The 25,817-nt window shown below is 49.8% G+C and overlaps 1 protein-coding gene across 1 annotated transcript; it reads right to left on the reverse strand.

The window, feature by feature from the left end:
* Window positions 1-1,831: 1,831 nt before the first annotated feature.
* Window positions 1,832-15,806, reverse strand: WNT2B (Wnt family member 2B). Its single transcript, XM_052637390.1, has 5 exons — window positions 15,616-15,806; window positions 9,532-9,752; window positions 8,216-8,493; window positions 7,277-7,541; window positions 1,832-2,078 (listed from the first exon to the last, which is right to left on the reverse strand). The coding sequence occupies exons 1-5, from the start codon at window positions 15,804-15,806 to the stop codon at window positions 1,849-1,851; spliced, it is 1,185 nt and encodes a 394-aa protein (XP_052493350.1). The 3' UTR covers window positions 1,832-1,848.
* Between the last annotated feature and the right edge of the window lie 10,011 nt (window positions 15,807-25,817).

The raw sequence follows: 25,817 nt of genomic DNA on the forward strand, positions 1-25,817 counted from the left end.
AGTCTCCTTAATCTGCAGCCTGCTGTCAGTACCTTACAGTACTGAACTGAAGATTCTGAGAGTCAGGATGGGCTAGACCAGCTAGGGGCTTTGGTAAGAGGGTCTATTAGCTGGATTTGGGGGCAGAATTAAAACTCAATATCTGAGGTAAGTTAACACTCTCATTTTAGAGATGAGAAGATAGAGGCTCAAGGAATTTGGGAATCTTGCTCAAAATATCGTAACTGGTACAACTGAGATTTTAGCCTAGGTATATCATAAATGCAAATTTCTACACCACTCTGCTCCCTTAAAATATCAACAGGCAAGAGACAACCACTGTCCAAGTCACATAAAAATAGGACATCGTGATTTTGGGGACTCGGTGTCCTACCCTCCTCTGGCTTACTAAGCCTGCTATCTCTGGAGATGCCACTACTGCAAGCTTAGTTAGGCAGTGGGTAGTAGCTTAGAAGGAACTGTGCTATTTAGGCCAAATGTGGATTGAAGGATAATAATCACCAAGACTTGGAGAGTCACTAAATAAAGATTTGTTGAATAAATGAGGAAAGGCTGCTTTCTAAGCTGTTTGGCCCCAAACCCCAGCTCTCCTTCCCTCTGTAACCACTGGTTTTTGCTCCCAGCTTCAAAGGCTAGGATCTTCTCCTAAAAATTGCTAAAGCCAGAGATGTTTACCTGCCTAGTTTACACTGATGCCTCATGTGGCCCTTGAGATCCGTCTTGTTACCCTCTCCCACCCTCGATGAGTCACGTTATCTTTTATTTAGTGTTTGCCAAATGTGAAGAGTTGACTCGTTGGAAAAGACTTTGATGCTGGGAGGGATTGGGGGCAGGAGAAGAAGGGGACAACAGAGGATGAGATGGCCGGATGGCATCACTGACTCGATGGACGCGAGTCTGAGTGAACTCCGGGAATTGGTGATGGACAGGGAGGCCTGGCGTGCTGCAATTCATGGGGTTGCAAAGAGTCGGACACGACTGAGCGACTGATCTGAACTGAACTGAAACCTGGATGACCACCAGAATAATGCATGGAAAGTTTTAAAAAAGTACAAATCCCAAGAGTAACCAAATTACTTTTTCTTAGGAGTGTTCTAATGATCTGTTAGGCTGACACTGCATGCCATTCAGTTTATACAGGCAGCAAGGGAGCAAAAGAGGCAGTGCTGGCTGATACAGGTTAAAAAGGAAAGATTGGAAGAGAATGTATGTTTGTATAGTTGTATAATTTTTTTTTCTCCTACAAAACACAGCAGTTTACAAACATATGAGCATGAAAATGGAACCTTGTCCACTATGCTAACTCGTATCTAGCAATCCCAGGCTCTTGATAGTGAAAGAATGTTGCAGAATTTCTTTTGGGGTACCAGGCAGTTAGCTAACACTAACCCAGGGAAAAGATACGTGGTTTCATCTCTGTCATCTACCCTCGGCCAGGTAGGAAAAGAAGTTCTCTCCAGGTACCCTTTCTCTTGCACCCACAAGAAGTATCAGGAAGCCAATGCAAGGGAAGGGAAGAATGAGCCTTGACCATGTGCTTTAGTGCAACTCATATCACTCTGAAGACTCCTACCTCTTCCACTCTCCCTTCTAGCCTCCACTGAGTGGGGAGTCAGGGAGCTGCTCGGTTTTTTTTTTTTTTTTTTTTTATAATACATCCCCTGTCAACTCCTTCCCAGGGCTAAGGAACCAGCTAGGACACCAGGGTCCCTCTGGAGTGTTCTCCAAGTCCTTAAATAGAGGCTGTCGCAGCCCAGGGTTGAGGGTGGAGGAAGGTGTGCATGCAAAGATCTTGTGCTTTTGAATCAGGAGGTTTGAAGTGGAGGGATGAGTGAGGTATTTTTATGTTCAGGTCTGATCCAGCCACTCTGCCTTCTTGGGGGCCTTGCAAGTATGGACGTCCACAGTGTTTCTGCACTCCTTGCACCGCACAGCACAGCACCAGTGGAATTTGCACTCACACTGGGTGACACGGGTAACTCGAGTTGTGTCATACCCTCGGCCGCAGCACATGATTTCACAACCGTCTGTCCCTTTAGATGTCTTGCTACAGACTCGGCCTGCAGTGCCTAGGGAACCTGGGTTGGGGAAGAGAGAGTGAGAACCAAGTTACCTCTTCCTTCAGCTGCTCTGGGTTCCCTTACCCACATCCTCATGAGGAAACCATAAAGCATCTCATTTCCTGAAAATATATCCAGTAGCCAAAATGACCATCTCATTGCCCTCTGCACCAGGCCTATTTCCTCCCACCATCAAGGCTCCCCAAAGACCACTGACTTTTCCTGCAGTGCACTCCCTACCAATACATATCTCCATATTCCCTTCAAGACTTAGCCTGAAAATGTCATAACTTAAAGCTGGGTGAAGGTTCTCTACTTGATGTGTGAAATTTTATATAATAAAAAGTTAAAATAAAAAACTTAGCCAATAATTTATCTTTTCTAAGAAGTCTGGCTACAACTTGGTTTATATTTCATTAAGTTGTACTATATGAGAAAGTAAAATTAAAAGCATAGGCCCAATGTCAAATTATCTAGGATTAAAACCCAATTCTACATTTCTTAGCTATGAGGTCTAGCAAGTTAGTTAATAGCACCTAACTCAGTAGATGAAGTGTGTGTGTAAAAGTTGCTCAGTTGTGTCCAACTCTTTGTGACCCCATGGACTGTATAGTCCATGGAATTCTCTAGGCCAGAACACTGGAGTGGGTAGCCTTTCCCCTCTCCAGGGGATCTTCCCAACCTAGGGATCAAACCCAGGTCTCCTGCATTGCAGGCAGATTCTTTACCAGCTGAGCCACAAGGGAAGCCCAAGAATATCTAATCATCTGAGGGGACAAATTGATAAGCATTTCTGGCAGGAGGCTTCTCCCTAAGGAATTCCTAAAGAATATCCCTTGCTTTACCCTCTATGGTAGGTACTCTTTTTTTTTTTTTTTTTTATGGTAGGTACTCTTGAAGGGTATGGATGGTGTTACTCCCCTTCCAGAGAATGCTCACAACCTCATTCTGACTGACTTTTGCCAAAGAGATCCTGCCAACAGATCACAAAATCCTAGAATTTTGGATAGGATGGATCCCAGAGAGTATCTACTTTAGCCCTTTCCTGGAGATGGGAAAGTGACTAGCCTGGGGGTTCAAAAAGGGTATAATAACTTAACTGGTTTCTGTTAGTAGTCTCCACATGCCACTAAATATGGATAGAAAATACTCTTACTTCTATATTTTTTAATCTCATCAATTTAAAATATCTGCTTTGTATGTTTTATGGTATACATGTTAGTACAGTGAAACATAGACATAATTCATAAGTAAATATACATGTATTGGATGTACATGCTCAAATTTTTTTTAACCATAGGAGTATACAAACCAAAACATTAGGGACCACTGCTCTAGAGTGTGGAGTGACTAGATCTACTTCATATGTTTTTCACCTAACTCCAGGAGTTAGGTCCTAACTCTCTCTCTTGTACACCAGAAGCCTCTTCAATACTCTGGAGCTGAGCTGGCCTATGTAGTAGCCATTAGCCAATTGTGATCATTTAGATTTAAGTTAATTAAAATTAGGGCTTCCCCAACCTAGATGTCCATCCACAGATGAATGGATAAGAAAGCTGTGGTACATGTACACAATGGAATATTACTCAGCCATTAAAAAGAACGCGTTTGATTCGGTTCTAATGAGGTGGATGAAATTGGAGCCTATTATACAGAGTGAAGTAAGCCAGAAAGAAAAACACATATATTTGAAATTTAGAAAGATGGTAATGATGATCTTATATGCGAGACAGCGAAAGAGACACAGATGTATAGAACAGCCTTTTGGACTCTGTGGGAGAAGGCGAGGGTGGGATGATTTGAGGGAATAGCATTGAAACATGTATATTATCATATGTGAAATAGATTGCTAGTCCAAGTTCAATGCATGAGACAGAGTGCTCAGAGCTGGTGCACTGGGATGACCCTGAGGGATGGGAGGGGAGGGAGGTGGGAGGGAGGGTCAGGATGGGGAACACATGTACACCCTTGGCTGGTTCATGTCAATGTATGGCAAAAACCACCACAATACTGTAAAGTAATTAGCTTCCAATTAAGATTTAAAAAAAAAAAACTCATGGAACTACCAAAAAAAAAAAATTAGGGCTTCCCTGGTGACTCAGTCAGTAAAGAATCTGCCTGCAATTCAGGAGACCTGGGTTCGATCCCTGGGTCAAGAAGGTGCCCTGAAGAAGGAAACGGCAATCCACTCCAGTATTCTTATCTGGAAAATTCCATGGACAGAGGAGCCTAGCGGGCTAAGTTCATGGGGTCACAAAGAGTTGGGACACAACAAAGTAACTAAACCACAATTAAAAGCACATAAATTTTAATATTTAGTTCCTCAGTCACACTAGCTATATTTCACGTGCTCAGTAATCACACATAACTAAATGGTTACTGTATTGAAGAGCACAGATGTCGAGTATTTCTATCATCACAGAAAGTTCAATAGGACTGTACTGCTTTAGAGGGAAATCCTGGATCCATACTCCCTTCTGGGATGACTCATACCCTTTAAATTCCAGGCCCCACTCTGGGTTTTATGAGATTTAATTTTATGCCTCTGAGAACACCCCACATACATTTGAGTCACCTTCCCTCCTGACTCGAAAGATCCTTCTCCAAAGGTGCATTTTAGGATGATAGCATAGGTTTACACCTGGGTGATGTATAACTATTTCTAGGCATTTATAGAGTAACTATCTAATTACGGCACATGGGAAGAAAACAAACTTGGTGATAGGAAATAATGACAGGTGACTCCACCCTTATGGCAGAAAGCGAAGAAGAACTAAAGAGCCTCTTGATGAACTTGAAAGAGGAGAGTGAAAAAGTTGGCTTAAAACTCAACTTTAATAAAACTAAGGTCATGGCATACGGTCCCATCACTTCACGGCAAATAGATGGAGAAACAATGGAAACAGTGACAGACTTTATTTTTGGGGACTCCAAAATCACTGCAGATGGTGACTACAGCCATGAAATTAAAAGACTTACTCCTTTGAAGAAAAGCTATGACCAACCTAGACATTGTATTAAAAAGCAGAGACGTTACTTTGCCAAAAAAGGTCCGTCTAGTCAAGGCTATTGGAGAAGGCAATGGCACCCCACTCCAGTACTCTTGCCTGGAAAATCCCATGGACAGAGGAACCTGGTGGGCTGCAGTCCATGGGGTCGCTAAGAGTTGGACACAACTGAGCAACTTCACTTTCACTTTTCACTTTCATGCATTGGAGAAGGAAATGGCAACCCACTCCAGTGTTCTTGCCTGGAGAATCCCAGGGATGGCGGAGCCTGGTGGGCTGCTGTCTATGGGGTCGCACAGAGTCGGACACGACTGAAGCAACTTAGCAGCAGCAGCAGTCAAGGCTATGATTGTTCCAGTGGTCATGTATGGATGTGAGAGTTGGACTATAAAGAAAGCTGAGCACCAAAGAATTGATGCTTTTGAACTGTGGTGTTGGAGAAGACTCTTGAGAGTCCCTTGGACTTCAAGGAGATCTAACCAGTCAGTCCTAAAGGAGATCAGTCCTGAATATTCACTGGAAGGGCTGATGTTGAAGCTGAAACTCCAATACTTTGGCCACCTGATGCGAAGAACTGACTCCTTGGAAAAGACCCTGATGCTGGGAAAGACTGAAGGCAGGAGGAGAAGGGGATGACAGAGTATAAGATGGTTGGATGGCATCACCAACTCGACGGACATGAGTTTGAGCAAGCTCCAGGAGTTGGTGATGGACAAGGAAGCCTGGCATGCTGTAGTCCATGAGGTCACAAAGAGTTGGACACGACTGAATAACTGAACTGAACTGAACTGACAGGAAATCACTAGGAGAATCAGAAGTGCTTCCTCAACCTTTTTTCTCCTGCAAGTGAAAGTGTTAGTCACTCAAGTCATTTCTGATGCTTTGCAACCCCATGGACTATAGCCTGCCAGGCTCCTCTGTCCAAGGGATTCTCCAGGCAAGAATACTGGAGTGGATAGCCACTCCCTTCTCCAGTAGATGTTCCCAACCCAGGGATCAAACCTGGGTCTCCTACATTGCAGGCAGATTCTTTACAGTCTGAGTCAACAGGGAAGCCTCTAGCACCCTTCAAAGTACACAGGCTACTTTTCTCTGTGGCTTGGGTAGAGCTCCACCCTGTTTCTGTGCCCAGTTTTGCTCCTAGCCAGTTGCCTGTCGGGGGATGACAGTGATAGGTGAAAACAAATAGTGTGGAAGACAGCTAAGGTTTTGGCTTCCCCTTACTGAAGTCCTGACTGCTGATACTGCAGAGATGAGCCTGAGAGCCGTAAGAATAACCAGGGGAAGAGCAGTTCTGTTCCACTGCAGGTTGTATTTAGTTTAACCCATCTGAAGCTGAAATACAAGCCATGATGGTGACTTCCACTTTTCTAGGGGAATACTACATCACCTTCCAGCATTCCCAAGAATTCCACCACAAATACATGGGACAGATTCAAAAATGATTTGCTGCTTTCTGCTGACGGTCAGCCACTGCTAGGGATCTCCTCTCTCCTTGCTTCCCCAATTCCATTTTAGAATTTTCAGTGGCAGCACATTGGATAAGCTCTCTCGGGGTCACTCATGGTCTATTTCCCACCTATCTTTCTACCTTTCATCTCCCCTGCCCCAAACCTTACTCAGTCAGGTTAACCTGCATTCTGCTTGTGGAACAGATCACGTGCTTTTCTACCTACCATTCTACTCATGTGTAGAGAATATCTACCTATTGTCCTCTCTAGCTATCCAGATAATCTCCACACTTCAAGAAACAACTTAAAGGCGACATTTTCAAATAAACCTTTTTTTGCTGTCTTTTGCAGCTGCATTATCTGCCTGTTATCTCTCATTTATTTAGCTAGATTGTAAAGAGCCAAAACTCGGTCTGCATCCTATGCCTCTGCATAGCCCATACATTAGCTTGGTACTGAAATGGGTGAATCATTTGAACATTCACCAAGCAGTAACTACTGTATCCCAGATGCTGGGAATGTAAAGGAGTGCTAGATGACCTCAGGTCTCAGGGAGACCTCTCCTCTCCTCTCTAGGCAGCTTTGGGCCTGGCAGACTGAGGCATAAATCAGTAATCTTATTACAAGATTATTCTCACATCTGACTGACTCCTCCAACTTCCATCCCTAACTCCTGATGCTGAATGGACCATGATTAACTAGAGGTGCCTGCACTGAGACCTGGGGCTCCATGTCCCTACCTGCTTTCCTTACTCACCTGCAGCCTTGTCCAAGACACAGTAGTCTGGGGAGTTGTCAAAGTAGACCAGGTCAGTCCGGGTAGCACGGCGATAGCCTTGGCGAGCTGCCGTGAAGTTTGCGCCATCTTGGGTGGCTGTTACTTGCACAGCCCCGTCATAGCGCCGCCGCAGGTAATCACCTGTGCGGCGGAAATCTGAGAGCGCGCGCCAGCAGGTGCGCAGAGTACAGGAGCCACTCACGCCATGGCACTTACACTCCAGCTTCAGAAACCGCCGCACAGCCTGGAAGGTGGGGACGCAGCGAAGGGAAAGGCAGTCAGGATACTTTGTGGTCATCCCTAGGACTAAAAGCATGAGTGCCCTGAGGTCTGCTGGCCCTGGTCAGCTGGTGGAGCCACTGGTTCTTCTGTTCTCTCCCCAGTCAGATCGCACCCATTCTTCCTGACCAGATTCTTCCAGGAAACCTTCCTAGACCAACAGTGCTTTTATTTTCATGAAAGCCCATTTGAACTTTCAAGCCCCAGGATTCTGTTCATAGCTATTGGCACATCCTCTGTTTTTCTTATGTCTCAGAGTTCAAGGTACCATGCCTTCTGCTTTTGTGGCATGTCATTTTCCAGCACAGTGCTAGGCATATAGGTGGTGCTCAAAGGCCAGTGCACTGACTGGAATAAGCTCTAATCCTCCTCAGACTTTAGGAGGTGATTTCTTTAAAAGTTATTTCCCTTCTTTTCTCCACCTTTCCTTAATTCCCACCTATGTGAAGACTCTTTATGCTCCAGGTTGAACCTTGGCATTCCCAAAGGTCCCTTGCATTTCCTGCTCCTCTTCCAAGGGTTGGGGCTTTTGGAAGTAATCCAGAAGCCTTCAGCCCTTCTACCTTCACATTCACTCCATGGTCATAGGTACTGGCCACCCCCAAATACGCATGTACGTGCACACACATCAGTACTGACCGTGCGACCACAGCGATTGTTATGTAAGTTCATGAGAGCCCGGGCATCCTTAAGCCTCTTCTCCTTGGCATCCACGAAGGCTTTGGCAAAGCGAACACCATAGTGGATGTTGTCACTGCAGCCACCCCAGTCAAAGTCCCCACGTTGGTCATGGTGTCGGCCACGGGTATAGGGGTCACAGCTGCACACACTCAGTTCACCCTGGCTACAGGCACGAGTGATAGCATGGACCACCCCTGCTGATGAGATGGCATATACAAATGCTGCCTCCCGGCTACCTAGAGAGAGAAAAGGAGAAGCATGTTTCAGGAAAGAGCCCCACGTCTGTCTCCTTCTTCAGCCCACACAACCTCCAACTCTAAAACCTCTTTTCCTTTTCTTTCCCAGGGAAACCCCTATGCTTCCTTTATTCAGAGTACCCTTGCCTTCTGAGAATGTTCCCCAGAGTGTCTACCCCCTTCCCCTCAGCCCTCACAACTCTCTATCTACTTCTTTGTACATCTGACCTCTTGGGCTGACCTGTACTCCTGCTTCCTTCCAAACTCCCTGGGTCCAGCCATTGAAAACTTTCACAGTGAATCTTTCCCTCCCACTGAGTGCCAACCCCTGCTTAGCCAAGTCAGCCTCAGTCCACATTCCAGGCCTTTTCAGGCCCACTCTGCTGGACAGTTCCCCTGCAGTGGAGCCCCCAGCCCAGGGGTCATCCTATTTGAAGAGACAGGCTACTTTCTCCAGCCAGCTTTCTTCCTTCTCTCCTCTTGGGGATTGATGAATCATCACTCTTGTCCCTCTGACACCTCCAGAATCTCGTCTCATTCCCTTTCTCCTAGTTTACTGTTTAGCTCTGCTTAGCTCTTCTGCTGAGCCAAGTCCAAGCCGCTGACTTCCCAAATATTTACATATCACCTTTCTGTTTATCTCTCCCTCCCATTACTATAATGTTGGGAGTGTTGGGCTGAGGGCAGTGATGGTGTTGGTAAGAACAGAGCAGCCATTTCCAGTCCTCAGTCTTACAGTTCATGGATGGAAGTCTGAAGGCTGGGGGGTTGGGGAGGGAAGGAAAAGGGAGGATGAAGGATGGAGGTTACCAGAGAATGCTGTTGCTCTGACCCGTCATCCTGGAACCCTGGGATTTAGAAGGGCCACTGACTACATATCAAAGGTACTGAGGGTCTGTTTCCAACTGTATCCTGGGCTCTGCCCACAGTTTTTACTCTTAATTATGAGGCAGAATGTAGGAAAGAGGCACTCCACCCACTACCCACTTACCACCCCAACCAAGCACAGAAAGAGAAGGAACTGGAAGAAGCCCCTACTTCTGAGCATGACACGGCCAAAGACAGTGTGGTCCCGGTCCAGGGTGGTGCAGTTCCAGCGATGGTGGCGGAACTGGTGCTGACACTCTCGGATCCACTCTCGGGCACCCTCGCCCACGGAGCGCATGATGTCTGGGTAACGCTGGCACAGCTGCCGCTGCCGGCTCACCAGCCCCGGGATATTGTCACAGATCACACGGGCCCCTAGTGCCCCGATGTACCTGCAAGGTGGAGAGGGCCCTGTCAGAGCATCTGGCTTTATTCTGCAATCCAGGGGCAGGGCGCGGGGTGGGGGGGAGTAACTAGGGGAAAGGCTTGGCACTCAGACCTTTAGAGGTTCCTTCCCCCTCCTCCAACCCATATTCCTCAAGGCCTCAGGGAAGAACCAATCCCCACAAGCCTTCAAGAAACATTCTGTTTCAGAGAGAGTAATTGAGTGGTCTCCCACCATCACCAGTTCCCCAGCCAAAAACCAAAGGGACACACACTCCCAAAACACAGGCCAGGCATGTGTCACGTACACAGAAGCTATGGGCATGTCACACAAACCCCATTGCCTGTTCATCTAATCAATGTTAAGAGCCTCATGGAAAAATAGCAGAATTAGTGTCTGAGACAGCATTGTTACACCCACATGTCAGAGGCATGTCCTACATAAACTGGTTCATATAGCATGGTTTGGGGGAAGAAGGATGGAGGTGGGGAGGGGTCAGTGGGAAGACAGATAAGTGGGCAATTCTGAGTGATGTTTACAGCTCCAGTCAGACCCATATAGCTAAAAGTCCTCATTCCCAATGGTGAGATCTGGGAAGGAAGACCCCCATGCCACTCTCTTCCCCATACCCTTTACTTCTACGTCCCATGACCTTTCTTAACTAATGAGTCTTTCAAAATCATCCTTCCCAATTTATAGGGCATAATGTCCTGGATGAATGTGCATGGGCAGAGGGCTGTTTGCAGTGGGAAACCAAAGGCCAAGATTAAGCAACAGAGTGACACTCCCCATATTCCAGTCCCCAGTCTGCCTAGGTGAACAATTATAAGAAGATCAATTAGATTAGGAGAGCTACTAAAAGATATGTGGGTTGCTACAGTCATTATTCATTTTCTTAGGAAGTGTTTTTTTCTTCATTCAAACACAGTTAGCCCTGGACTCCACCACAAGCCTCAGGAAGAACATTTCAGAGAGAAGGCAGGAGTTCATCATCACCTTTTCTCCCCACAAGGCCATCAAATGAGATCTGACCCATACACTCATTCCCCACCCCCTTTCTCTGTTTCCAGCACCGCCCTTGATTCACTGGGAATTCTTTATTCTCCTGTCCTAACACATCAAGGGATGCCTTCATGCCCCTTTTCTGCACAGGTGGGGGCCCTGGAGGGTTGTTGCTGCTACAGACAGAAAAGATTCGATCTGAGCTGTGAATGAGCCTGTGGTTTGGGAAAGGCCCCAGAATGGGCCTAGAAGTGGGTGAGGAGAAGGGAGGGCAGCCAGAGGGGAGAGGGAAAAGCTGGACTGCCCTGGGCTCTGTGTCCTCTGCAACACTTCCCCCTCCCCCTGCACTCGCAAACCCAGCCCTCACCCACAGACTGGATCACCACTGGTGACACCAACTCAAACAAACACAAGGAGGGCTGATGCTTGCCTCTTCTGGAACTCAGCAGGGCTGATGGGGCCCATCTGTCCCGGGGAGGGGTGAGAGGGCTGGTCCACCACTAGCAAATCCCATGGAATCAGCGTCCCCAGCACTGTCCATCAGGGCAACAGCTTCCAGGAACAAACAAAATAAACACCCTGGTCTGGGCCAGGCCGGAAAGGGCTGCCTGACGCACAGCCGGGAGTTACACCCACTGCCGCGGTGCTTTGTTTGGAGAATCAGGACCGTTGGAGTTGGAGCCTGTCCCTGTCTCACCACCATTCTGCTTTCCCAGTTCAGCCCTGAGTACTGCTCTAGGCAATGGGTGTTTGTTTTTTTAACTGGGGCTTGGGAAGAGGGGGGTTGGACGGGAATGGGAGACCAGTAATCCAGCCCTCATGAGACAGTCTGGAGTAGGGCAGGCCAAACTCTGGTAAAAAGTCCTTCCTGTGGTCTAACTTAACTCCATTCTGCTGCAGCCCACATCGGTTCTTCCTCGTTATATCCTCGCTGAGCGTGGGAATATCTGCTCAGTATCTCCTATGGGAAGATAATTTCCTCTACTACCACTCTTAACCCACTGCATATGCTGCTTTGAGAATATGCAGACCAGGACTTCCAATGGTCAACACCTCGTAGTCAGTGTGGGGGCCTCCAATAAAGCAGCTTGAGGTCCACCCACCCCTATGTTCCTCTAAATTCAGCATGTGCCTACAAGATGCCAACCATGTGCTAAGCACTGACTTCAGCTGTTAGGGGCACAAAGATATTTAAGGCATCTCCCAGCTGATGGGCCAGTAGAAATGCCCCTGACTCTCTAGCTCTGTTCCCCTTCCAGAAGTTTTTACTTTCTTCTCAGCTTCCTGCTCCAGAATGCTCTCTTTGCCTGCCTTTGACCAGTTCCTATCCCTTCCTCTGACAAAGTGACTCATACCCTACTCTAGCTCCTTGCTACTCAAAGTGTGCTCCCCAGAACAGCAGCATCAGCATCTCCTGGGAACCTGTTAGAAATTCAGTGCCTCAGGCCCCATTCCAGGCCTACTGAACTGACATTTTACCAACATCCCCAGATGATTAGGACATGCTGCTCTTTCAAGGCAGGGATTTGTATTTATTTTGTTCAGTATCTCCAGTACCTTGAACAATGTCTGGCACAAAACAGGTACTCAATAACTATTTGTTGAATAAAACAAAACCTGACTGCTCTGATTTATTCCCCAACTCCATACTCCTCCTAGCTAGCCATAAGCATCATTTCAACTACAGCTTTACTCCTTGTTGACACTGCAGGTGTTTTAAGTTTGTATCTTTTGAATAAGGCCAGGGATCCTCTTTTTGTTCACTTCCTTTCTTTTACAGTCCTTAGTGTATGTACATGGTTTAGCCCAGCCCATATTGGACGTTGAACACAAGGATAAAACTATTATCCTCCCTGAATATCTTAAGACAGTATCATTTATATGATACTTGACAGTTCACAAAACATTTTTCTACACAAAAATCCTATGAGAGAGAGCTCCATTTTACAGGTGAAGAAACTGAGGTCTGGGAGATTAACAATACTCAGCGCTGTCCATCAGGGCTAGTCAAAGGAGAACTGGGGTGAACCAAGGACTTCGGACTCCAAAGTCCAAGCTTATTTTCAATTCCAAGCATAAGAGAAGCACACAATGCTTAACCAGTCGTAGACCAATCAGGCTCCAAAATTGGTGTGAACTTGAATTTCTTATTATGCCCCTCCTATCCTTCAGTTTCTTCGTGTGTGAAATGGGGATAATATTATCTGTCTTGCTGTATTATTTTAGGAATTGAAGAAGATTGTGCTTATAAGCGTTTGGCTATAGTATCAGGAACTTAGGAAGGGCTCATTAAATAACAGTTGTTGATAAGTAATGTTAATATTGAGGAATTCCCCAGGAGTGGGGAGGGTGCAGGTTGGGGAACTGAGATCCCAGAAGCCTGGTGGCAAGGCCCCCAAAAACACACCCAATAATATTAATGTCGCGATACCACTTTGTTCCTCTTTCTGTGAACCACAGTCCTGAATACAGTCCTGCTCTTGTGATTCCCGACATCCAAGCCCCTGCAGAATACAGACTAGTACAGGGAGGCACATGCCAGGAGACCCCCATTTCTTGTTCTGTTTTTCTTGGTTAGAAGAGACCATCCGTTTCCTCCTCCACTTAAAGATCAGAAGAGGAAGGGAGTGGTTGGAGAGTAAGGGGAAGGGCTGTGAGGAAGATCAGATTGTTAACTAGTGATAGTGATGACATTCTGCTCCTGAGTGGAACATGGATACACACAGAGTCAACAGGCATCTATCTCTTCAGAGGGTTGTACAGAATATCAATCTAGCTGATTTTTTTGTTTGTTTCCTAAGAGAAAGAGAATCACCTTGGGGGCCTAACCTGCCTTTGGAAAGCAGCTTTCTACTTTATCCCAGAAGTGATGACTACTGAGGCAGGCATCTGGGGCCTGCAGCTATGACCCCTATGAGGCAAGCAGACTGAAATGGCCTCACACTCACTGACCATCCTGGCCCTGTTGCTGCCTTCCTCCAGTTCACAGGGACTGCTGAATCCCTCCGTATCACCCACTCATCTGCTTCCCTCCCTCCCTAGCTAGCTCTTTCACCCAGGAGTTTTTCCAAAATCTTTAATATGAACCACATGGGGGGAGAGTAATAGAGGGAGAAAGGAAAAGAGAGGGTAGCCTAGGGGACAAAATGGGGGCTCGGAAGAGCCCCAGTTAGGCCTTTAGGAGCTGCTTAACCAGGATGCTGAAATTACCAGAGTGACACTTCCTCACCTAAACAGCAAGTGGACCAAGGCTGCCTCCCAAATTGGTAAGCAATCAAGAGTCCCTAAAAGCAAACTGTTATCCGGGATGGATAAAGATGCACAGTGATCACTTCATTCTCCGTCTACAAGGCCACCGAAGGCACAAGTCTCCAGCCAAAACTGAGCCCATGAAAGTAAAGGGTAGCTTTGATCTCACACAGAACTTTGAAGGGCTTTTCTCCTCATCCCCTTCTTCCTTTTCCTTTTCTAAAAGAATGTTTCAAGCCAGATGTAAGATATGGGCCTCCCTGCTCCCCCATCCAGAACCCCCCTCCTTGCCTTCCCCAACACTGCAGAGATAAAAAAGATCCCAAGAAGAGATTTTTCTGAAACAGGAAAGCAGGGAGGGGGGCAGGGCAGGGGGAAGATGGGGATGGAGAAAGACGCATCTTGAAATGATAGGAATCTGCGGCCCAAGCTCGCTGGCCCTTCAGCCAGCTACCTCTCACCCTTCTTCAGCCAAGATTCCAAATCCAGAGAGAAGCCACAGGGTACAAGCGGGAAAGAGACCACACTCTGTGGAGGAGGTGGAGGTCTGGGGGGAGGGGCAGAGTAAGGAGAGGAAGGCGGGCATTGCATGGGTAGAGAGGGGTAACAGCCCAGTCAAAGAGGCCAGTTTAATTGGGGGGTGAAGAGGAAAGACAAGACTACTAAGTCATTTCTCAGTCCCACTCTCCCCCTGCTCAGCCCCTAGGAGGTAGGGGAGGAGAGAGGGCAGCTCAGTTCTGGGAGAAAAAGATGGGTGCCATCTAGACCCCGGGGGAGCGGAGAGAAGAACAGATACCCAGTGGATTCGTAATTCCTTCTGCCTCATTTGCCCTCATGTGAAATGCCTGGTGTCTAAGGCCTGCAAGAAATCTGAGGAGAGGATCTCTTAATGCTTTGAGACTAGAAGCCTCTAGTTCTTAGAGGGGAAAAGATGGGAGATGGGCTCATCTAGGGAAGAAAAAGGAAGCAGAGAAGGAGATAAAGGTTCGAAGTGAGATCCGCAAAATAGGCTAAAGACAAAATGTCTAAAGTATGCAAACCCAAGTAATCTGTTTGTTTTAGTTGTGGGAGTTAATGGGGTAGTTTTTGCCTTAATTCCATTTCTAAACCTTGCGCTGGGTACCGCTGCCTCACCCGCGCCTTACTGCGTGGTGGGGTGAGGGTCGACCAACGAGAGGCTCGTCCAAGCTTGCCAGCTGCCTCTTTCTCCACCTCCCGAGGGCAGGCGGGGACAACCTCAGGGGATCGGAGAGTTCTCTTGGACGGCCACCGCGGCCCCAGATGGGCGACTGGTTCCTTGAATCCATCCTAAGAGAAACTCGTAAGGTAGCTTTTGCCCTACGAGAACTGAGCTGAAATAGAGGAGGTCTGAGAAGCCTCGATTACCCCGCGCCCTCATCACCGGACGGGGAAGGAGCGGCGCCACCTTACCCCCTCCCCATGCCCCTGCGCCCCTTGGCGACTTCAGTGACAGTTGAGCCCGGATCGTCTCTAATTCCCGTTACAGCGACAACCTGGTCTCCTGAGCAGCGGGTGCCGGGAGCTGTATATTCCCTTTGGGCGCGTCTGGCCTCTTTAACCCAGGACCTCACCCTCCCAACCCCGAGAGCCACACTCACCACCAGGACGTGTCTACGCGGGCCGGCAGCGTCAGCAGCAGTAGCAGCAACAGAAGGCAGGCAAGACTTAGGCGGGCCGAAGCCCGAGAGCCGTCGGGGGCCGTGGGTCTGGCAGCCGACTCGCGGACAGGGGAGCGAACGCGTCGAGGGGGTAGCTGCGCGGATTCCTCCGCACCACCCGGCCTCAGCATAGCTCCCCGAAGACTCCCGCCACGCGGCCCGGAGGGGCGTGGACGGGGCACCGGCTGAGGGTACTCAGGCTGCTCCTACTTCACCCCCCTGGGGGGCCATAAGGCTCGCCGCCGGCCGGGGACCCAAGGGCACCTAGAGTCCAGGAGCCGGGGCGCCGGGTCCCGGAGAGGGGCACAGGGAGCCGTGTCTGGAAGCCGACGACACCGCGCCGAACTCGGGATCTGGGGCGAGCTGCCCAGGCAGGGTTGCGGTGTCAGGGGGTCGGCAGCGCGGAGTGGGGCTGCGGACAGAGTGTGCGGACAGCCCCTCCGGCCGCGGGCTCTCATTGGACGGCGCGGGGCGGGGCCGAAGCCCCGGACACGCGCGGCCCTCAGGGCGGCTCCGCCCGCGCCAGCTCCCGGCGCTCCGCGGCGCCCTAGGTGTGGCGGCCGCCTCCGCCCCCCGGCGCCCCTAGCACCGCGCCGCGCCCCCACCTGCCCGGGACTGACGGGGCGCAGCGGCGCCCTTCTGCGCCCGGAGCACCCAGTCCCTGCCCACGCCGCGCCACCGGGTCCTAGCGCCCTGCATTCGGCGACGCCAGCCTCCGTGGGTGATGGCCAGGGGGGCCGGGTGAGGGGAGCTGCAGACGCTTTCCCCTACAGTCAGCTAACCTACAGTGACACTGGAGTGAGCCACAGAGGACTTGGTCATTTCCTCGGGCTCTCTCTCCCTCGGTTCTTGCGCTTCTGTGAAATGGGTAGAAGCTCTGCCGCGGGGAGTTGCGGGAGAATCTTGATTCCCTTTCCAACGCCGCCAACGCGGGCGCCACCGGCTGCCGACCTCAGGTAGGGCTTCTCTCATCGACCACCCGCTGCCCCTGGTTCTCTCTCTCTCTCTCTCTCTCTCACACACACACAGCCGACTTCAGGTAGGGGCTTCTCTCGTCGACGACCCGCTGCCCCTGGTATACACACACACACACACACACACCCCGTTTAGACACAGGTCCCGCCTGCCGGCCGGCGACGACCAAAGCCGAGAAGCACACCTGCGGGCCGGACGCGAACTCCCAGCCCTTTGCTGCCCGGGTTCAGCACAGCTCAGTCGCTCCCAGCTCTCCCGAAGCTTCGGTCCCCCACCCCTTCGGGCGGGGCTGCGAGTACAAGAGAATCAGAAACAGCTGGGCGGCTTTCCCGAACCAGAGGCCAGGGTGGGGGTCCTGCTGAGAGAGTGGGAGTCCCTGAGCCATTTCTCTCCTTCGCCTTTCCACCCTTCCTCCTCCCCACTGCTCCCTTCCTTCCTCCCTCCTCCGCCCCCCGCCAGCCCCCCAGCAGCCTGGAGGCGTGGTAAATTGTGAAGGGCTTGGGGGGCTGGCAGCTGTAGAAACTGACCCCCTCCTTCCCTCCACACTTCTTAGGTTGGCAGGTAGAGCTTCTGGAGACAGGGTGCCCTTACTGAGACCTAAAAATTCTTTTTGAAAAATCCTGGATCTTCCAACTTCCAGAGTACACCTGGGGTCTGGCCCCAACCGCTTCTCCAGCCTCAGTTTCTCCTGCCTAGCCCCTCATTCCCAGGTGTCTTTCCCGCCTCTCCCCTTGATTTATCTAAACTATAAAGCCCTGGTGTAAACAACGCGCTGGAAACTGCCCAGCCCCTTCAACCCCAAACTCATTGTCAGTTCTTGGTTGGGGGGGAAGGGGGGTCGGTGTTAGAGACTCCGGAGTGTGAGCGGACAGGGCGCAGCTGGCTGCAGAGAGGCTGCAGACATCCCAGAGGCAGACATGAGGGAGAAGGGCTCAGGGAGACCTTTATCCCCTCTCGCCATCTCTCACCCCTTCACCTCACTTTCTGCGGCAGGGGGCGGAGTGAGTTCATTAATTCAACAAATATTTATTCCCTACCATGTGCCAGACTGTGCTAGGCACATCAGTGAAACAAAGCAAAAGGAACAATGTCAGCCTGTATGGAGTTTCACTTATATTGGAAGAAGATCGACAATAACCAGTAAACATCATAAGTAAAACATACAGCATGTTAGAAAGTGGTAAGTAGAGGGGGAAACAAGAGTTGTTCAGGGTAGGCCCCATTAAGGGGACATTCAAAGCCTCATGCAACAGGGAAAGTGCCCACCCCTGGGGGAACGTAGGAAATGGGGGCTGGACAGGAATTGGATGGGAGTGAGCGACGGCGAATACAGAGACCAAGCAGGGTCCGCATGCTAGCCACATTCTTCCCTGCCAACCGACCCATCCCCTCTCTTCTCTCTGTCAGTCTGGGAAGCTCCAGTCCATCCTTCTGTTTCCCCGAAAAGAAGCCAACTCTATCCTGAGCTTCCTTGAGAGGGGCAGGTGAAAGAGGAGTAGGCCCAGGCTCTTTCCTGTCGAGACCCCTTTCCTTCCACCCTTCTTTCACCTCCTCCCAGCCCAGCCCCACCCTGATGCTGGGCAGCAGTCTGCAAGCTCTGGCAGCCTCTCCTAGACTCCCCTGTGTGCGGAGGCCTGGGTGTGACTCTGGCCCTGTATTTATTTCTACATATGGGCCTGAGGTTGTGGGGTGGGGAACTGGAGATGACCACATCAACCCTAACCTTGGGTGGACTCGCCCACATGGGCCCCAAACTCACTTACGAGGCCCCTTCTTTGGCTTCAGCTGTCCTCATAGTCAAGTGGGACCGTGTCTTGGCACAACATAGATGCTCAACTATTAAAGCATATTGCTGAACTGAGGGTGGCCCCAGAAACATCAGCAGCTCCAAGAGGGAGGGAAGTGGGTGAGGGGACAAGACTTTCCCCCAGTGCTTGCAGGCTACCTCTGCCCTAGAGTGGACAACCAGGATGGGGCTTCTCTCCTTCTCCCCCCTCACCTCTGAGCCCCTAGTTCCCCAGGAGGAACCCCAGGCTGCAGGAGCCAGCTGACTGCAAGAGCTGCACTCAGCCACTTAACTAGAGAACAAATACGGAGTCAGAGAAGAGGTTTTCTGGGATCTGCCACTTTGGAGTTCAAATCTCAAAATAAACTTCCAGTCTCAAGGTCCTAGACTCTACTGGAGAGCTCAGCTCCTCACGCAAGGGCCTGCTGTGGGGCTTCCAGGCAGAGGGTCAAGGCCAGAGGCTCAGGCTAGCGCCTGACCTGCTCCTCCCTCCCACCGCCACCCCTACTCCACCACAATGGGAGCCAGGGGAGGAGTCACCGGCTTGGGAGTCAAGTTCTGCTCTGCAGGGTCCTGCCTGGAGTCAGGTCACTCACTGAGGTCCTGCTGTGCTGTGTGCCCAGCCTGGCCAGGGCCTCCTAAATGACACCGAAGGAGTGAAAGGGTCTTACCCCCAGGGTATCTTCATGCAAATACAATAATAAAGTCATCTGAGGCCTCAGAGGCTGGGCTTTCACTGCTGACCTCCCCTTGCCCCAGGCCTCTAGATTCCCTGGGGCCTCCAACAGGACTGCTTCCACCAGGCTGGCAAAGCCAAACTTTCCTCCTCCCTCAAGATGCACCAAAGCCTCCTGCCCTCTCTAAAGTGGGTGCCCCATAGAAAAGGGTCTCCCTCTCCCCTGTACCCTACCCCCTGCTCCACTTCCCCCAGGGGGCCACTCAGAACGGTGAGTAGCCACTTGATTTTCAGCTGTGTGTGGCTGAATGATTTTAAATTTTGACTGGCCCTTGGATGGGAGAGGAGATGAGCTAAGGGGAGCTAGGGTGTGAGTAAACAGCTCTTTCTCCACCCAGGCCTGCCCCCCTTAAAGGCCCCCCTTCCCTGGGCCCCTTTGGCGATGACCTTCTCTCTTTCCCCGTGGGTGGGAGGTGGTGTGGATGGTAACGAGCAGAGAGAAAGGCCGAGAAGGGGCTGGGGGGAGGTTTGGATAGGAGTCAAGGAATTCCTGAGCCTGCTGCTTGCACAAGGGGCCCTGAGACGCCTTTCCTGAGATTTCTTTGCAAACCTAGGCAAATCTCATTTGAAATGGGGCCAGGTTGACCCAGGCCCCTAGCGCCAACCCCCCCCCCCCTCCCATTTCTTCCTCTCCAGCCACCCCAGGCAGGTGTCTGGGGAAGAGTGGGGAGCTTGGGAAGAACCCAGGGGCTATTAAGGGGTGTGGGGTGGGGATCTATGCTTTGTACACAGCCTGACCCAGCCTCTCCTTGGTATTTATGAGCTCCCAGGCGAGGCATGGAACGTGTCTCAAAGAGGCCAGGCCAAGAGGGCTTTGGAGGAAGGAGCATCCAGCCCCAAACCAGGGAAGGGGGCTTGGTGGGGCAGGGCTTGAGACCCTTTTCTTCCCAGCCGGTGATCAAATAGGGGAGTAGACAGCTCCCCTAGGGGGCCTGGAGAAAGGAAAAGAGAGCCAAGGGAGATGGGGGAAGAGGAGGCCTGGGGAGGCGGAGCCATGGGGCGGGGCATGGGGGGGCTGTTGGCTGGAGCCTTTTAGCACTTTGGCTGTAATCAGACTGGAGCCAGGCGGTGGGCGGGCTGACAGCCATCCTGGGCGGGTGGCCCAGGTTCTGTGTGAGGCCACTGGGTGTGCTGCTGGGATCCTGGGTGGTCACTGACCAGCCTAACCCCAAGGGAGGGTGGTCCCACATTGCCCCCAGCGCCGCCCGCCCCCATCTCCCTGTATCAGATAGGCTACGCTGAGCTCTCTTTCTCTCCCCACCACCTGTTCTGGGCCCCAGAACAATTCTGGAAGTGAGGTTTGCTTCCAGTAGAACAATTTGCAGAGCCTGCTGTCTGCCTCCCTCCCACTCTGCCTTCCTTGGTTCATTGTGCCTCTGCTTCCCAGTCTCTCTTCCGAGTCTCCATCTCTCTGGGTCGGTCTCTCTCCGGCTCATATTTCTGTCATTCTGTGTCTGTTCCTCTTGGTGTTTGTCTTCATTTGTCTGTGTGTCTATATCAGCAGTCTTCCCTCTTCTGTCGGAAGCTCTCTCCCTATCCATCTCTGTCACTCATCTCTTGATATCTCTGTCTCTCCATCTTTCTCTCTAAGAATCTGTATAACTGTCTCCTGAAGCTCCGTTCACTTGCCTCATCCCTCTTTCTGTGTCTTTTCTGACTCTCTCTCTCGCTCTGTGTCTGTGTTCCTATTTTTCTTGGTGTGTATCTTTATTTCTCTTTGTGTCTGTCTCTCTCCTGCCCTCTGCTTCACACCTTCTTCTGCAGTCCGTCCAACACAGTAAGTACCAAGAGCACTGAAAGAAATCAGCCCCCCCGCCCCCCCCAAGAATATGCATGACTCTGTAAGGCACTTTGCCACTCCTGGCCTCAGTTTCCTCACTGGTGAAACACGTACGGCAGATATCTAGTTGCCCTCTGTCAGTCTTTATCTTTCTGCCTTTGTCTCTGGTTTCTTGCAGCACAGCCCATCCTGTCTTCTGAGGGTTCTGCTTCTCTGCTATCTAAACTTCGCCCTGAAGTTAGGACTTCAGCCTCCTCAGATCCTGTCAGCCAGCAGGCCCCCAGAGGAGGATCCCTCACTTCTTCACCCTCTTGAACATCAGGGTAGACAAGGTCCCTTTCTGGGGCCATGTCTGGGATACAAACCAGATTAGCTCATCTCTCTAATCCTCTTTGTGCTGGGGCCTCTGCCAGGCAGGGACACCCACAGCGAAGAGCAACTGTGTGTGTGTGTGTGTGTTCTTGCATACGCGCAGATTCTTGGAGAAGGCAGAACCAAGGTTCTCTTCCTTCTGTTACTCCCTCCTGCCTGAAAAGCCCAAATTAAGCCCTCTTGTATAAGAAACCTCATCTGGCTTGAACCAAATCAGGGTTTTCATAATCCCAGTCGGTTCCTCTCCTTCCCTGCCCTCATCTCTTTTTTCTTTTACGGCCTCTTTAGGGCTCAAGAAATCATCCCAGCCATCCCCTTTTTCCTAAACAGCCCAGAACCCCACCCCTTCTACACATATATATTCTTCTCTAGTCATTTTCTGAGAAGGATCTTTCCATCCCTTGTGTAAAAGTCTGGGTGTCTGGTCAGGGAGCAGGGTGTTTGGGGGAGGAGGGGAGGCAAGTAGGTAGTCCTTGGATTTCACACTTGAAGTCAGAGGCCTCCAGCCCCCTCTCTGAAATTTCATTTGGAGAGGTCTTTCTTGGCTGATAAGATCAAAGCATTCCCTCTGCCAAATCATTACCTTATTTTCGAGGCAATTATAGAACTTATTGTATCAATTAGTCTGGTCTCCAGCTGCAGCCGTTTATCTCTGTCTCTCGTGGTGCGCTTGCCGAAGAAAGGGTCTGCCCAGCCCCGCGCAGCCAGCCAGGCCGGGGAGGGGAGGGCTAGGGCCGCGGCCCCGGGAGCTGTCCGGCTTCTTTCAGCAGGGAAGGGGTAGGTGGAGAACCTAGCGGGTGCGCTTTTGAGGTTTGGAGATCCGGCCAGCTCCTTCTTGCGCGCCCAGCCAGTGCCGCAGGCGCGCTCTTTCCCGCGGGCGCCACACCTGCACGCCCGATGTGGCCCAGAAGGACGCGCCAGCACAGCCTGGCGCGGGGATGAGAGCCACCAGGCCAGACCAGGGCGCGGGCTCCGCGGAGGAAAACGCTGAGCGGGAGCCAAGATGCAGGCCCCTTCCTGACTCTCGGGTGGGTGACTCATTCTGTGAGCCGTGCGCCCCGCAGTGGCGTTTTCTGGAAAGGCGTGGTGGCCTGAGTTTCGCCTCCGTGGAGACTCGTGCGTTTAAAACTGGAAGAAAACCTTAGGAGGGGATGGGTGGCACGGAGAAGTGGTGCCCCATGGGTGCGGGGAGCGTGGCCTGCTTTCCCTTGGCCCGGTCTGCAGCCTCTTCCTAAAGAAGAACCATGCCCACACCCCGGTGCTGGGGTCAGGTGAGGGTCTCTTAGAAAAGTGTTTCTTTGAAACTTTTGATACTTCTTGATAACTTCAAAATTATCCAGGACCCCAAAGAGCTTTTATTTATATGAATTCTATCTATTCATATTAAAAATTAAAATGAATGCAAGCGCCAAGTTGAAAGTGGTCCCAGTGGCCAAGGGTTTCCCTTGTGGCTCAGCTGGTAAAGACTCCGCCTGCAATGAGGGAGACACGGTTTTGATCCCTGGGTTCCCAGGAAGATTCCCCTGGAGAAGGGAGCAGCTACCCACTCCAGTAGTATGGCGTGGAGAATTCCATGGACTATGGACACGACTGAGTGACTTTCACCAGTGGCCAAAGCAGGACAATTTGAGCAACAGAATAGTTTTAGATTGTAACCCAAAGTATAAAATATGCATGAGTCCATACTGATCTAAATAAATGATTGAATAAATATATTGGGAGAAGAGACGGATCTCCCATACAGAATTCCAAATAATTTACTTTGCTTCCTTAGGGGAGGTGGTGTCCCTGGTGGCTCAGATGGTAAAGAATCTGCCTGCAATGCAGGAGACACAGGTTCCATCCCTGGGTTGGGAAGATCCCCTGGAGAAGGAAATAGCAACACACTCCAGTATTTTTGCCTAGAGAATTCCCATGGAGAGGGGAGCCTGACGGGCTACAGTCCATGGGGTGGCAAAGACTGGAATAGGACTGAGTGACTAACACCTTCACTCTTTTCACTTTAAGGAGGTAAAGTGCAACTCCCCATTTCTACGTGTGGGCTGCAGGTTGTGACTTCCTTCCAGAGTACGGAACCAAAAAAGAGGGTGTGTGGGCGTTAGGGGACAGGGAGTAGAGGGGGGAGTAACTTTCCAGTGGAGAAACCCGACAAGCCTCAGTCAGGTGTCAAGATCAGCGCCAACAGTGACAAGGTGTGTTGCTAGTTGTGTCCTGGATACATGTGATGAGAATGACACCACCTCTGTGGGTTTCCCCCCTTAACCCACACTTTCTTGTTTCTTTATTTGGCATGTGGGATCTTCAGTTGCAGCATGTGCTGTGAGATCTAGTTCTCTGACCAGGGATGGAACCCAGGCCCCCTGCATTGGGAGCGCAGAGTCTTAGCCACTGGACCACCAGGGAAGTCCCCACGCTTTCTAGGAAACACATCAGACCAATTCCATCAGAGGGACGTTCTACGACATACCTGACCAGGAAGTACTCCTCAACGGTCAGGGTCATTTAGGAACAGGGAAAGTCTCCCGGACTTCCCTGGTGGCCAGTGGTTAAGACTTTGTGCGTCCGATGCAGGGGGCGGGGAAGTTCCATCTGTTGAAGGGGAACTAAAATTCCACATGTCTCATGGCCAAAAAATGTAAACAAACAAAAACTAAGAAACATCTGAGAAACTGTCATGGCCAAGAGGTACCTAAGAAGTCATGACAACTACGTATACTGTTGTATCCTGGTTGGGATCCTGGAAAAGATAAAGGACATTAGGGGAAAACTGAGGAAATTTGAATAAGGTATAAGGTATGGATTTGAGTAAATAATAATAATGTGTCAATATTAATTAATTTTGACAAATGCATCACACATTTGTAATGTGAGACGTTAATAATAGGGGGATGTGAGGAAACGGGCACTCTGTACTATCTTCGTAATTTTTCTACAACTATAAAACTTCTAAAAATAGTTTATTTTAAATGATTATAATATTTATATATTTTAATTAATTTAAAATTAATAATAAACCCAATACTTGCTAATATTAATGTCATGTTTTTATGAAAAATAACTATTGGGTTGGCCAAAAATTTCATTTGGGATTTTCCGTAAGATGTTATGGAAAAACCCAAGTGAACTTTGGGGGCAACCCAATATAATTTTCGAAACAAAAACAGAAGAATGGTATTATGTAACAGTTTTGCAACTGTCTTTAAGATCTGGCTTAATAGCAGGATTCTCATATTTGCTTCTACATTCAACCAGTTGTGATATCACAACCAGTTGTGATACTGCATGTCTTATAGCGTCTGGAAAACTCCACTGTACACTCAGGAAAGGTCAAGTAACATCTTAGTATTATTATGAACCTCCTTGAGAACTGCCGCCTTAGTGATTTCATCCATTCCTGTGACTCTAGATTCCCAGTTCAGAATCCCTAGCTTCGAAACAGCTGTGTTGAGTTCTCTGGTCACATTTGTCTCTATACCCTTGCCTTCCTCTCACCCTCAATTATCTGCCCTTTAGACACTTCGCAGTCCATGTCAGCATGATCACATCATTCCTCTGGTCATGGTAGCTCTGTGAAGTTAATGTGCAAAACACGGCTCCCATCCCATGGTGCAAAATCACTGAGTAATGGGACAGCTGCCTCTCTCATTTTTCCCAGACAGCTAAGTGTCACAAACCCTAAAATACCAAACGCATAATAAGTGATTGTTGGATGACTGTAGATGATTCCAGAATCAGAGCTCTTTCCTTCTGATGAAGTCTCCCTCTTGCCCCTGCATATCAGCCCGAGTTTCCACTGTGGACGATAACAGTCTGCGATTTAGTAAGTTTGATGTCCACTTTGATTTAGCAAAGATTAATTTCTCTCATTGCCATAGCCAGGCCAAAATACCCAATTTGGACAAGGGATACACCTTGAGGGCAGATTCCTGACTTCAGAAATTAGGTTTGGGGCATTCAGTTTCGGCAGAGATGTTTCCATCCACAGAATGTTATACAAACCACAAAGGCTGCCGTCCTCTCACCCAAATAATGAGCATTGTTAGTCCACTTGACAAATAGCTTTTGGGTTTCAGTCTCCCAAATGACCCAGATACCACCGTCATTTTTTAAGTCATCTTGCATGCTTTTGTGCCTCAGATTTTATTATGTGGTTTTCCTTCAATGTCTCTCCCATATGCTGTTCTGTTCCCAGAGCTTCTGCCCTCTAGCAGTCCTTAGACCCTCTTCCCTGAGCTATCGGAGAAACCTCCGCTGGATATGCTCAGGAATTTCTGTGTCACCATTCAGGCAGTGGGAAACTAATGAAGGTTATTAATGATGGAGCAGTGTGGTAAAGGCAGACATCTGAGGAGAAGAGTCTGACTGCAGGCTGAGTTCAGTTATATTCTTACTGATTTTCCGCCTGCTAGATTTAGCCATTTTCTGGTAGAGAGGTGTTTGAAGTCTTCTGTAATGGTGGATCCATCTCCGTCTATTTCTCTTTGCAGTTCTAT

Source organism: Budorcas taxicolor, chromosome 3 (assembly GCF_023091745.1).
Source record: "Budorcas taxicolor isolate Tak-1 chromosome 3, Takin1.1, whole genome shotgun sequence".
Taxonomy (NCBI): domain Eukaryota; kingdom Metazoa; phylum Chordata; class Mammalia; order Artiodactyla; family Bovidae; genus Budorcas; species Budorcas taxicolor.